This window comes from Monodelphis domestica, chromosome 1 (genome assembly GCF_027887165.1).
Source record: "Monodelphis domestica isolate mMonDom1 chromosome 1, mMonDom1.pri, whole genome shotgun sequence".
Lineage (NCBI taxonomy): Eukaryota > Metazoa > Chordata > Mammalia > Didelphimorphia > Didelphidae > Monodelphis > Monodelphis domestica.
Window position 1 is genome coordinate 254,252,234 of NC_077227.1, and position 15,024 is coordinate 254,267,257.

Below are 15,024 nucleotides of genomic sequence, written 5' to 3' on the forward strand. Positions count from 1 at the left end.
AATGAGTTTTGTTTTGAACATGTTGTTTACAAGATAACTACAGGATATACTGGTGGAAATCTCCAGCAAGCTACCTAGTGTTAAAGAACTGGGGTTTAGGGAGTTTAAGACCAGAGATAATAGCTTCTGAACCTTTTGCTTACAGGTAGTAATTAAGGCTATGGAAGTAGATAATTGCAGTCATCAAAGGAAACACCCATGATAAAGGAGTAAATATATAATGATCCAACAAAGCATGAAGAAACCAACAACCGAGAATGAGACAGAAAAGCATCAAGGAAGCCCAGGGAAAGAGTGTATCCAAGAGGAGGGAGTGGTCAATGTGCTGAACACTAAGAAAGATAAGTAGCAAGTGAACCAAAAAAAATAAAGTCATGAGATTTAGCAGTTAACAGACTATTAGTCACCTCAAAAGTTTGGCTGAATGCTGAACCTAGAAGTCAAACTGCAAGAAGTTAAGAAGTGAATAGGAGGTGAACAATTAGACTCAATAAGTGAAGATAATCAATTCTCCTATGAATCTCATTTGTGATTTGGGGATTTATTGCAGGAGGTGATCTGTGGATTTTTTTGATTTCTATTTTACCCTCTTGTTCAAGAATATCAGGGCAGTTTTCTTTGATAATTTCTTGTAATATAATGTGAAGCCTTTTTTTTTTTAATCATGACTTTCAGATAGTCCAATAATTCTTAGAGTGTCTCTCATGGATCTATTTTCAAGGTCGATTGTTTTTCAATTATATTTTTCATATTCTCTTCTCCTTCATTCTTCTGATTTTGTTTTATTGTTTCTTGTCATTTAATGAAGTCATTAGCTTCTATCACTTAGTACATTCTACTTTTCGTGGAACTTTTTTAAGAAACTTTTTTTATTGTATTTTTGTGCCTCTTTTTTCCTCTTATCCAATTTTGCTTTTTAAGCCATTTTCTTTTTGCATTGCTTTCATTTATGTTTTCCACTACCTGAGACCAATTCCCTCCCCCTTTTTTTGAAGTTTTGCATATGGTTGTTTTACCCTTTTTGTTCCCCATAAAAATTTTCTATGATTAGATATTTCTTTTGCTGTTTGCTCATTTTCCCAGTCTTTTTTTTTTTTTGGTCTGTAAACTAGGAGTTCTGAAAACCACTGATTCTGGCTCCTCTGCTGATGGCTTGCAAGACTTAAGAGCACTGTGAACTATTTTGCTCTAGGGCTATGAGGCTTTACCAAGTCTTAAAATGGCCAAGTACTACTGATTTTGGGGGTCTCATTTTAGGCTAATGCCAGCACTTGGGACTTCAAGGTGTGGATGAGGAGTGCTCTTCTATTGGCTTAGGCAGGGTCCCAGGATCCCAAGGCTGGCATATACCCAGGTTTGGATCCTGGTGCAAGAGGTGGGAGGTGGTCAGCCAGCACTGTTCTGTGTGCAATTTTATTTCTGGTTCCCCCACATCCTGTGAAAATCTACTTTCTCTACCTACTTTTCAAGTTGTTTTCCTCAGGAGGATCCCCTCATTCAAGTCTCCTTGTTGGATCTCTGACTTCAGTCATTTTGAGGCACTATTTTAAAGTTGATTTGGGAGGATTCTCAGAACAGTTTTAGCTTTCACTGCTACTAAGCCACCATCTTTGATGTCATTGTAAAAGGAAACAGAGCTATAAGGACAGTTTGATGGAATGGAACAATTAATATTTACATATTTTAATGCATCTGTGACCTACTGATGTGTGGATATTCCCTCCAATGATATAGAGACCAACCAAGTTTGACCATAAGGACATCACAGATGTTATCTACACAACATTCTGGGAGTCACCTTCTTTTGCCATTAGTGATACCAATGAAAAATATTGACTTATCAGTCACCACTTGCTCTTATGGTTTTAAATCCATCTTCTTTTTCATCACATTTATTTCTTTAATGAGACCTTTTACATCACTATTCCCATGAAATTCAATTTATAACTTGTTACAGACTATTCATGGTCACCATGCAACTCTACAATGTATTTTGGGTGACTCAATTTCGAAGTATTCCATGCCTTTCAACCATGCAACACCAGTGGAAGAATACTATTTAGAATAAAAGAATGTTTGTTGACACTATAAAATATTGGCATTATTAAAATACCTCTGTAATTTCCCAAAGGTAACGGGGACTACTTTTATGCTAATGTTCAATTCTAAACCCAGAAAAGAACCTACCTTTTCTCAGAGATGGGAGCAAAGGAAGAAAGAATTTAAAATAATGTAGAGAAATATTATGGTATGGAATAGAAGATAAGAAGTTACTGACAGTAGATGGCCTCTTCTTTGTTTTAAATAAGACAATGGGTCCCTTTGCAAGGGTGGAAGAATGGCAAAGAGGACTTAAGAAGAAAAATTTTATAAAAATACTCCTATTGGGCTACAAAGATCCAGTTGAGATTAGATAATATAAATTTGTGGAGGAAACAATCTGCAAAGTTTTGTGACATCCATCAGCATTTAAGTATAAATACTCAAGATGAATTTGGAGGAGTTGGGAAGGGGAGAGCATTAAACTGGTAAAGGTTCAGCAATGTGTGAATGGCAATAATACCAAATGAGTCAGAGATTTCAAGGGTAGAAAGCAGTATTGAGCTGAAGTATTCAACTATAGGATTCAAAATATGAAGCAAAGAAAACAAGATCAGAACAGGGGTGATATACTGAAAAAAAAATGAAAGGAAGGAGAGGGACAGTGGGGATGAAAGTTGCAGTAAGAAATCTATAAAACAAAAGGGTTGGATTCTACAGTCTTTAAGGGTCTTTATCAGCTTTAACATTCTTTAATTTTATGATACAATGGAAAAACTAAAAAATGGGAATAAAAGTTATTCAAAGAAATACTTTTTAATCAACTCTTTCTTAATAATATGCCATTATTCTAAACCCATTTTTTTCTAAAATCTGTTCTCCTCAAGCCAACAGAGTCAACATTTCAGCATCTTCCAGTAGAAAGCTAAAAAACCATTAGCTTCAGCATGGAATAAGCAGTAAACAGTGAGCAGTGAGCCAAGGTTGACCTGCAGCATCCTAATAGAAATGCAATGGGTAGTACTGAACTGAAGGAACTCCTCTTTACTTACCATATACTCTACGTATTTCCCTTTATCTGAATTTTACAGAAGAGGCAACTAAAGCCTAAAGAGATCATGTGGCAGCTCTGAAACCTCTAGCAACCCAGGTGAGTTTCAAGACCTCTAGCCTTAGTCTAAACTCATATAGTTGTCTAGAGGAATCCCAAAACCATTCTCAAAGTTCAGATGTTCAGGTCATCATCAATAGGCAGGTAGGAATTTATAGATCCTTCAGCAATGTGACAATCACCCAATCCATAGATACGTAGATGTGTGTTTAAATAATTATATCATCAATCATGTTTTCCAAACACCTTCAGGTCTCACCTCTTTGAGCTGGACGGGAGGGCAAAAGGAATGTGGAATCTGAAAGTTTGTCTAGTCCTGCATCCATTCTCTCCATTTCAGATCGATGATCGGGTGCCCACTTGGGGAGGAGATTAGGGACAGTGAATCCTGAGACACATTCACCTTCATAGAACCAATCACTCTGTTCATCATCCCCTGAAACAAGTAAGTCAAGTTACCAACACTTAAGTCCTATGAGGAAGCCTACTTGAAGGCTCTAATCCAAAAACTGCCTTGAAATCCAAATTTTGTTGTTCCCAGGATGTATTCTAGATATTCAAGCCTTATGTTGTATAAGAGCATCTTTTGCCCCAATATTTCATTAATGGGAGGGAGATAAGCAACTCAGCACTGACTCAAAAGGCTACCACTAAGAAACTAACATTAATTTAAGAAATGGTAAGAAATTAACAATAAAATAGAATTTTAGAGTTGGAAGGGATCTTAATGATCACATAATCCAATCCATTCATTTTATCGATGAGGAAATGGAAGCCCCGAGAAATTATTTTCTATGCTAAAGGTCATATAGGTAATTGATTATTAATGGCAAGGCCAGGACAGAAATCTCCATCTCCTCGTTTGTAACTTAAGGAGTCTTCCTGTTAAAGGAGGACAAAATGTCCTCTATTGTTGGGGAAACTTCTGTCTGCCAAAACATATATATCATAAATTGTGTCATTCCTCTTCTCAAAACCATGGAATTAAGAAATGACAGGCAAGGTAAGAAAGCACTAAACCTAATATTACCCCAGTAATACTGGAAGAGTTAATATGTACATTAATCCTGCTGTGAATTGCAACCTAAAAGAACTATTCTGAATCTGCCAGTCATCTGAATTTAAATACAGGATTGTGACAAATATTAAATCATTTTGGAGGTCTCCAAAAAGCAAAGTTAATGCAAATAATAAAGCTGTTGGTAAATGATCTGAACCCAATGATATTTCTATGAGACCTGCCTATTGTCCCTTCAAAAAGACACACCAACATAACCAGCAATAATAGAATTAAAGATGATTTACTATAAGATGTTCTATCTTACATATGTTCATTATACCTTCTAATCTAAAAAAAAAAAAATTCCCCAGAACTTTCACTAAGCATATTCTGTGCAGATAAATGTTGTCAGATGAGAAAGGCTAAATGCTGTTCTGAAAGGGGATGCGATAGTTCCTAAGCATTTATGTAAGACTTGAAAAAAATTAAACATACCTTCACTAGGCTAAAAGAGATCTTGACAAATCAACTAGAGGAGATTCTTAACCCTACTCAGGACTATAACGATACTCCATAAAAAGATGAGTATCTTTGGGGACAGCTAGGTAGCATAGTAAGTGGCAGGTCTGATGTAACCTCTAGGGCAAGTCACTTAATCAGGTTTCCCTAGCCTTTACACTTCTGTCTTAAAGTTGTTACCAAGACAGAAAGAAAAAAAAGAGTATCTTTCTATAATTGAAAAAAAAAAGTAAAAAAAAGACCACCAAGAAAAAATATTCACAATCTCCCTTGGCTACCCAATATGTAATTGTCATTTTCATAAAGGTCTTACTAAATTTAATCCTTTACACTACAGTCATGTTCCTATAATAACATTTCATAAACTTGGAAAAATTTATTAGGTAACTCCAAGTGTTTCTCTTTCAATAAGTCAAAATAAAGGATCAAATATTAATAGTTCTGGGCAATATGTACAGTTTTCTGTGCATATCAAAAGGACCTTGGAGGAATTACCAGACTTGGCCTGAACTGAGTCTGTACTGACTGAGACTCCAGAAGCCTACCTATATAGATAAAGCCTCCAAATCAAACTAGGCTACCTATATAACAAATGATTTCTCCTTATAATATTCAAAGTGGCACCCACAGTAATTGACATTGCATTAAATAGTCCTAGAGTAATATGAAGGTAAGAATGCAATCTCATATTATGACTGAACCCTGACAGCTCTGAGGTGTGCAGATTATTATAGACCTTCGACAGCTCTGAAGTGTGGGTGGGTTAGTCCTGCATTTTCCAGGCATAGCCGGATGCTTCCAGCTGTTAGTGGGGTCTGAAAGAGTGAACTGTGAATTAGAGATATAGTCACTATGCTTGTGCCATTAACTCCCTACAGAGAATCCTAGAATGTTAGTGCTAGTTTAAAAAAAAAAATCTAACCAAACTCCATTATATAAATAAGGAAACTTCAACCCAGAAGGTAGAAACATTTTCAGAATCACATAAGGCAAGCCTATGAAACAAAAATACATATTTTTAGGCAATAAAAGCTCTTATTATTAATATATTAAACCTTCTTGCAGTGTTCCATATTATGAATTACATGTCTGTAGAAAGTATGAAGATGTTTCCTAAAATAAACCACATGCATCAAATTTTTAAGCTTTTCAGGAATAAAAATATATAAAGGCAATTAAATCTTTCTTGCACAAGAGTAAGAAAGTTTTACATATCACACAATTACAAAAGGACAAACTAAGGACATATTCGTTGACTCACAATGAAAGTCCCACCCCTATTATTCAAACACACTACACAAGTGCCAGATTCTAAAAGAGTCACTCTTATAATTACAAGACTTCACTCATAAATACTGAGCACAGCCTTAGGACTCTGAGATCAAGATTACCTTGCCGACCTTCATCATTGGTGAAGAGACCTGTATCACTGCTACTACATACACTGCTGGTTTCACTGAAAAAAAGGAATAAAAAAATAAAAAATACACATCAGTACCAATCATACAATATTTTAAACACCTCAAATTAAATTTAAAGATCAAGATTTTATTGCATTCACATTGTGATTAAAACCTAAAAAATTTCCAGAAATTTTCAAAGGAAAAATTTCTTATGTCCCAACAAGAATTCATGGCTCTATAATTTCTAGAAATTTTTCATGTGTCAAGTGTTCATGGAGTATATGAACATAATTAAATCTCTGGATTTAAGATAGTCTTTGACAATGTGAGGTTGCTTAATTAGCTTAGGGCATTATATATGTATATAAATATGTAGTTTCCCCCCAAAAAGAAGATATTTGCTACAACAAAAAGTTTATTTAGAAAGGAATTGATCAAGTTACCTAAATTTAACTTTAATTTTTAAAAACACTTTAGTCATAATTATTAAATGCTAATGACCTTAATAGATCTTATTTTTGCTACTGAATAAGAGCAGGCAAAAACAGAAGAAACACCATACAATGTATAACAACAAAGTTATGACATTTTCTGAACTTCATGTCTTCCAATGTCAAAGTACTGAAAGCATCCATTTTCAGAAAGGAGCTGGGGGGAGGAGGGAAGGGGGGGATACTGCCACCACCACTACACCAAACTTTATTAATTCAAGTTATGACATTTCTAATCAGCTTCATTTTCTGAACTTGCAGCAGCAGCAGTTTCTGCAACTTCTGATTTTATTTTTTTATCATATCTTCAACAGATTTCTGAAATGAAGGTTTTCTTAGATTGAAACCATTGTTTTCAAATGCTGCAAATAGAAGAACCTGAGGATGACAAAAAGCAAGAATATCATAGATAATAGCTTTGCAACCTATTACAAAAGGGATAGATATATTGGGTAAAATTGCATTTTATGCAATGTCTAAAGATCAGAGGCAGCTAAGTGACACAAGGACTAATAATCATGATAACAACACTTATATAATGCTTACTATGTGCCAGGCACAGTGATTAGCATATTACAATTGTGCTGTGCTTGAGACAGGAAGACCTTTCAAATCCTGCCTCAGATACTTAACTGTGTGACCATGAGCAAGTCATAAATTTCCTCATATGTAAACTAACGGAATTAGAATTGATGTCGTCTGAGATCACTTCCAATTCTAAATCTGTGATCCCAAGATTAGGATCATGCTGCATTTAAACCTAACTTCTTTGTACATTGGTTCTGCAATAAGAGAATGTAGGTTCAGTTCTTGCCTTGGATGCTGCCTACTTGTGTGGCCCTCAGGCATCCCACTCAAACTCCCTGACCCTTTAATCTCATTTGTAAAAGAAGGACTCTGGATTCTGGAGTCTCTGAAGTTCCACCTGATTCTACAACTATCTATGATCCTATGACCTAAGATCTAATTTATTCTGTAATCTAGTCAAATACAATGGTAATGCTAACTAACATTAATGTGTCTTTCTTTGAATCTTGGCTATTTGCAGCAGCATGAATTGGCTAATTCTTAATAAAAATATTTCATTTTACTACATTCTTCAATGAATTCTTGTAAATGCAAACACTGGTTCCTTTTTCCATGTTCTTATATAAAACCATCAATCTCAATTACGTATAGTTTGTTTTTTATTAAAGAATACAAATAAATTCAACACATTAATTCCAAGCTATTCTGCTCTTCAGCCTCCCTGGAGTTTCCTTCTGTTCTCAGCTAAGCATTTTTAATGCTTCAATGACATTTTCTATAGCATTATCACTAGTACCCTTTACAGTACAATTCCCTTACCCTCAAAAAGCACTCTCCATTATAAATATAAACATTGTTGAGCCAAACAAATCTATTGGCCAGGTCTGAAAATGTACACCTCATTCTACACTGCTAGTCCATCACACTATGTCAGGAGGTGGGAACATGCTTTATCAGTCTTTTGGAGCCAGTTAGTCACTGCATGGATTAGAATCTTTTGTCTTTCAAAACTGTTTTTCTTTACAGAATTCTAGTTATTCTATTTGTTCTTCTAATTCACTTTACATCAATTCACAAGTCTTTGAAGGTTTCTCTTAAGCCATTCATTTTTGCCATTTCTTATGGTGCAATAATATACAAGTTTAATAAGCCATCCCCAACTGAATTCCCTCCCTCTTGATTTCCAGTTCTTTTCTAGAACAAAAAGTATTGCTAAAAATATCCATGTGGATCCTTTTCCCTCTTTTATCTTTCTGAGGTATATGCTTAATTAATAGTATTAATAGGTCAAAGGATAAGCAGTTTAAGAGACTTAAGTGGTATAATTCCTTTCCAAAATGGCTAGACCAATTCATAGTTCCAATAGTGCATTCCTATGCCCATTCTTTCACAAATCTTCAAAAGTTGTCATTTTCCTTTTTTGTCATCTTTGCTAAACCCATAGGTGCAAGACAGGACTGAACAGCTATTGGTATATTATTCCCACTGTTAAAGGGATTTTCTTAATCTCTCCCTTTGTCTTCTTAAGAGGCAAGAGAGCAGGATTTCTAAGTAGATCAGAACTGACAGGAGTCAGTGAGCCAGAGCTGAAGATTCCATTACCAGGGAAACTAGGCCTGAGGAGAGGAAGTAGCAGGCCCTCTGACAGAAAGTTAGGGGGTACAGTTGATCAGTGAGGAGAGAAAGGAAGCAGCCACTGTCAGTTGGGGGTCTTTTGCCTCTGGGATCTCTAGAGAGCAGGAGGTCCATCTTTGAGGCAGGGAGCTATTGGCGTTGGCTACTAAAAGTTGGGCTACTATAGAAAACTGATTGAAGGAATGAGTGAATGAGTGGTGGCTGTCTATTATTTTAGAGAGTTAGATAGTTAATGAATAACTTATAGAGATCAGGCCTGGTGTACCAGGCAGAAGAACCTGTCCTGAGATGACAGAGTTTTAGGAAATTTTAGTTAATTAGGAATTTTAGGTATATTTATAGGGTAAAAGTTTAATAATCTCTCCTTCTTCTTTTCTATCTTTCTATCTGTACATCTTTCTTAAACCAAGTTTCTGTCAAACTGCTCTCCTCACTTTATCGAACTCCTTACACCACTAAATGATTACTGATAATATGCTTTTCCTCTTTTTAGAACAGCCTGTTTTAAAATAAACCCATAAAAATCATCAGGAAGGATAATGATTTTTGTGAGTTTATTTTATATCCTGCTACCTTTTACTGATGTTTTTGCTTCAATTCATCTTAACTCTCAAGAGCTCTCAAAATCAGCTATCACATGACCAGAAAACAGCAATAATCTTACTTCCTCTTTGCTTACCTTATTCTCTCCATTTTTTTTTCTTGTTTTATTGCTAGAGCTCAAGAACTACAGCAAATATTTGTGACAATAGACATCCTTGCTTTACCCCTGATTTTCCTGGAAAAGACTCTTATTTCTCCATTGCAAAGGATATATGCTAGGCAAGTAATATGAAGGTCAAAGTAATTTTAAAGTTTCCTGCCAATATATATTTTACATTACTAGCAACATCATTCCCAAAGAAAAATCATCTTGTGATGACTTGGTCTGTTTTTGCTGAAATCATACAATGTAATCTGGCTTTTCCATGAAGCTAATGAAAAAAATTTTTCCCAACAAAATTTTTTTCCAACTATTTTTCCACTGTCTCTCACTCTTGTGATTCCATTTTGGGATTTCTTTGCAAAGATATTGGAATGATTTGCCATTTCCTTTTCCAGCTCATTTTCCAGATGAGGAAACTGGGGCATATAGGGTTACGTGATTTGCCCAGGGATCACAAAGGTAAGTAAGTGCCTGGGGCCAGATTTTAACTCAAGAAGATGAGTTCTCCGTCCTCCAAGCCTGGCACTCCATACACTGTGCCAACTCACTGCCCACCCTAGTTGCTAAATACAAAAATGTTTATACGTGGTTCATAATGAATAGTCACTTAAGGACAATAAAAGGCACACTTTTTCCCTTTGTACAACAGCAGATGGGCTTCTGGATCACAAGGAGAAAGAGCTATTTTCTTCAGTGATCTACTTCAAAATCATGAAAGACTTTTGGTTTTGTTTTTTGCTTTTTATATCTGAAAGACACTTTTGAGATACAATTATGTGCTTACTTAGCAGCAGCACTTGGAAATTGTTTCATTTAAATAGAACATTTAAAAAAATGCATTTTCTTTTCCAGAAATATTCTAGTAATATTTTAACTCACAAATAAGTGGTCAAAGGATATGAAAATGAGCAAAGGTCTCAACAGAAGAGTGGCAAACTATAAGTGGCATTAAGTCATGCTCCAAAATCACTAACAGAAATCCAAATTAAAACAACTTTAAGGATTTCATTTCACTCCATGCAAACGGCAAAAGTAAAAACTGACAGATAAAGTCAATGATAGACTGTGGTAAGACTGTACAGTGAGTGGTTCAACCACTCTGCATGTCAATTTGGAATTTACAAAAAAAAAGGAACAAAGTGTCCATATCTTTTTGGTACTCTCCCAATAGTTATATACCACAAGGAAATAGTCAATATTAGAAAGAAAAAGATGCAAAATATATAGCAAATTTTCAACTGAATAAAATGCTGATGACTTAATTTTGAAACTATATGTATATATTATCCTAAAGCATGTCAGGTTCCCATATAGGACTAATATCCCCAGTTTACTCTCACAGTAACTTGCCAAAACCAAACAAGACCAGCTTTATTATAACATCTCATGAAATACTTTGTTCTTAAAAAAGTTCAAAGGGAAAAATAAAGCAGCAAAAAACCTAAGAAGGAAACTTCAAAACTAGTACAAATCATTTTTTTAAAAAAGAAGAAGAAGAAAGGAGCTAGGTGGCTCAGTGGCCTGAGAGTCAGACCTAGTGACATGAAGTCTGAGGTTCAAACCTGGCCTCCAACACTTCTTAGCTATGTGATCCCTAGCAAGTCACTTAACCCTGACTGCCTAGACCTGCACTTCTGCCAGGGAACTGATACATTGTATCCATTCTAAGACAGGAGAACTTAAAGAAAAAAAAAAAGAGTACAAATAGTAAACAATAATCAATGTCAAATTTCTCTCTGTAATTGCAAGCATTTAAATCTTTGAACTTCCCAGACAATAAGAAACAAAAATGCATTGGTTAAGTTACAGTAAACAGGGTTCTTGGTGTAAATGCATAAAATCAGGATAAAAGAGACCCTGCTCTTACTTCTTCCGGTCTTACTATCTACCAGTCCAAGAATACAGTGGGAAAAGAGGCAGTATGTCTGGGATTAAGGAAAACCTAGGTTCAAATCCTACCTCAGACTCTCATTAGGATAATATGAATCTAGGTCAGTCACTTCTCTGGGCTTACTTTTGTCAACTGTAAAATGAGGTAGATTTTAAAAATCTCTTTTAGTTCTAAATCTATGAATCTATGAAACTTCAGACTTTAAGTTTAACCCTTAGAAAAAGGAAGCTGCTGGCAAAACAATAAAATTAGCCTGGTACCATCCTGAGGTTGGTACCCTGTCCCTTCCCAGAAAAAAAAGTAAATAGAGAACAAAGGCTCCATGAAAATGAATTCTACTTTGAATAAACATGCTCACTTTTAGCTTTAGGTATGTGGAATTGTTTAAGCAGTTGGGAGAAGATTAATAAAACTGTCCTTTTGAATGCCATCCTCTTATACTAAATAACCTCAGTATTCTTTTCTAAAGTACACCTGAAATATAGTACTGTGATCTTTTATTTTTTTAATATTTGCTCCCATGGTATCTAATGACTTCCCTTTGAACCCTATGCAAAGATTTAATTTTAATTCATTCACTATTTCTCTGGAGCACAAAGGAAGACCTTCAAGTCAGGCTTTAAAAAAAAGTTTCAGAAAATAGCAGATAGAACCAATTCACTATTTCCTAGAGAAAATGCCCAACTTTAGGTCTCTAATTCTCACCTAATTAAAATTTCAAAGTACCTCTAAATGCTCACAAGTAGATACAGTCTCTCCAAGATAGCGTATATAAAAGTCTCTCTGAGAGAGCCTGCTCTTCTACCTGAAGAGTTTGCCAGGCCCATCACATCACAATGCCTTTAAGACTGAAAAATAAAGAATTCATTTAAGGCATATGTTTCATCTAGTCAGGATTCATAATATCTCACTATCCACAAGACGCATCGGTGGGGGCAGAAACAGTAAATATTAGTAGTAGAAGTTAGTAGTCTGGTTACTTACATAAATATAAACAAGTTATCAAAGTAAAATGAATGCTCTTAGAGAAATTAATACATGTTACACATTTTAAAAAATATAAATGAGATGGTTCTGTGAACAAAAATATTCTAAAATGGGTCTCTTTTTTTATCTAAAGTACCTAAAATTATCATTGCAAACAACTATACCACTTGATAAAATTTTTAAATAATCAGGTATTTCTACTGAAGATGCCCAAAATTCTGAGGTGTTACGTACTTCTAGAAGTAACAAATATAGAGAAATATCACAGATCAGCACCCCCCACTTAGGGGATTAAAAAACACAATCTTCAACCTGCTACATGTCTTTTTTCCCAGCTCTAGTAAGCACTGATTAATGACCTCCACTTGCAAAGGAGGCTACTTACCTTAACCATGAAATAATGAATGCTATTGATCCAACAAGCTACTGCTATAGTGTGTTATTGATCACCCAATCTTTGGTTAAAATGGTCCTCATTTAGCAATTTCACTGTCACCAACACCTAGAGCAAAGCATGCTCATAATTAAAGAGTTTGGGGGAGTTTAAGTGAGAGGTGATGGACAGAGAGCTCAGCTTTCATCCATTTATTCCTGCTTCTGAACTATTGTTTGTGTCAGAAAGGATATTGATTTTCTATAAAAATAAGAAAACAAGAGGCACTGCAGGGCTGCAGAAGGTCAGCCTGGGCTACAAAAGGAGGGGTAGGCTTAGCACTCTGTCTCTGTCACTTGCCTTCTAGGAGAAGGGAATATTTTCTTTCCTGTGAAATTGGCCTTTAATACATCATTTCAGGAAGGCTCTTGGCTGCCACTTCAGGCCATCACCAAACCAATTCACTTAACCCAGGAGAAAAGAGCTGAACTACACATTCAGTGGGAATAACCAAGTTGGTTTGTTAGCCCAGGATACAATGATTAAACTGTGTATAAACTCATTAATTGTTGCTGAACAGACTTTGAAACATAAACTATAGAAGCAATTTGATAAAATAAATCTTGTCACTCCCCCAAAAAATCTTAGTCATAACTTCAATGTACATATATGGTGTGCATGTATACATGCACACAAATTTAATGACAAATAACTAAATGCATACTATATATAAACATCTATAATCAAGTATAAATATCCTGTATATATAGATACATTCAGGGAGAAAGTAATACATTCACAATTGTTTCCCGGAGTTCAAACAAGAACTGGTTATTGTCACAGGACGGTAGAAAAGAGAAAGGGAAAAATAGAAGAAAACTAAAATGACTCCATATTTAGTCAATCCCAAAAATGAACTTTGAGAAGTTGGGCAAAAAAATACTTTCAAAGTAACTGAATTATGCCAATATTTTAAGGGGAAAAAAAATATAGTCACTACTTTTCTTTAAAAAGTAAATTTTAGGGGGCAGCTGGGTAAGCTCAGTAGATTTGGGAGCCAGTCCTAGAAACAAGAGGTCCTAGGTTCAAATCTGGCCTCAGACATTTCCTAGCTGTGTGACCCTGGGCAAGTCACTTGACTCCCATTGCCTAGCCCTTACCACTCTTCTGCCTTGGAGCCAATACACAAAATTGACTCCAAGACGGAAGGTAAGGGTTTAAAAAAAAAAAAGTAAATTTTAAAATCACTAAACATAACAACTTTACCATGAGGTTTTCATGAGTTGAACTACTTTTGCTAATTCTTAGGTCAGCAAGGTAAAAAGTAAAGTTACTAATATTTGAATCTAACAATAAGAATGAGGCTAGATATGAAGCCTAATGGTTAATAGCCTAAAACTTCCACATCTAGAATTACATGTAAATGAACAATAAAATATATGACCTAATTTATAAGGAAAGCAGAGAGGGTCCTACAATAATGGGAACATTTATCATTAATTAAAAAATTAACAAATTTTAACTAATATTTTGACAGAATCCTCAACTCCATGCTAGTACAGCCCCTGAAGAACAAGTAAAATTCCCATTTCATAATGGAGGAAATCTAGAAAGGGGAAAACTTATAAAGCTTCTCTTTTCATTTACATTAGATTCCTGATTAAGATGTGATAGAGCTTAGAATCCTTTAATACCTATAAAAGTTTTAACAAGGAATTGCTCCTTCTGCTTCTGACATAATTGAATCCAAGGAGAGTCAAAACCAGAAAAGGAGAATTATTTCCAATTTCAAAAAAAAAGAAATGTGTTCCTGACACATCATCAAATCCTTGAGAATTACATCCACAAACTTATTTCTAACACAAAATTGGTAAGAAACAAAGTCCTAAAAGAGAGCACAAGTTCTGTTCCCTTCAAATAATCCCAACTTTCAGATAATCTGTATATAGATATCTATAGTCAAGACTAAATTTTATAAGATGAAAAAAATGTGCTTGTGAGCCAAGATGGAAGAGAGACTGATATAGTCAACTCCAAATCTGGAAACTAAATTTGAAAAAAATTAATTGATGCAGGGTAAGGGGGGTTCTTAACCCCAAGTTCATAAACTTTTTTTTATATTTTGAAAAAATATTTCAATATAAAGTTTCCTTTATAGTTCTATATATCTTATTTTATGCATTTGAAAGCATTATTTTGAAAACAGGTCCATAGGTTTCACCAAATTTCCAAAGGGGATCCATTATACATTAAAAAGGTTAAGGGTCCCTTCTCTAGAGCCTAGACCATAAGCAATAGAGAGAAAAGAAGAGTAGAAAGAGTAGAGAATATATGAAAAAC

General features: G+C 35.0%; 1 protein-coding gene across 11 annotated transcripts in view; it reads right to left on the reverse strand.

Annotated features, from left to right (window-relative positions):
- The window catches only part of GPATCH2L (G-patch domain containing 2 like), an 89,326-nt gene that overhangs the window by 43,673 nt on the left and 30,629 nt on the right, over window positions 1-15,024 (reverse strand). For all 11 annotated transcript variants that reach the window (XM_056810634.1, XM_056810633.1, XM_056810639.1 and 8 more), the window contains 2 exons: window positions 6,062-6,126; window positions 3,411-3,587 (listed from right to left, as the gene is read on the reverse strand). In XM_056810634.1, coding sequence (XP_056666612.1) covers window positions 3,411-3,587; window positions 6,062-6,126 — 242 coding nt within the window. The remainder of the gene's footprint in view (window positions 1-3,410; window positions 3,588-6,061; window positions 6,127-15,024) is intronic.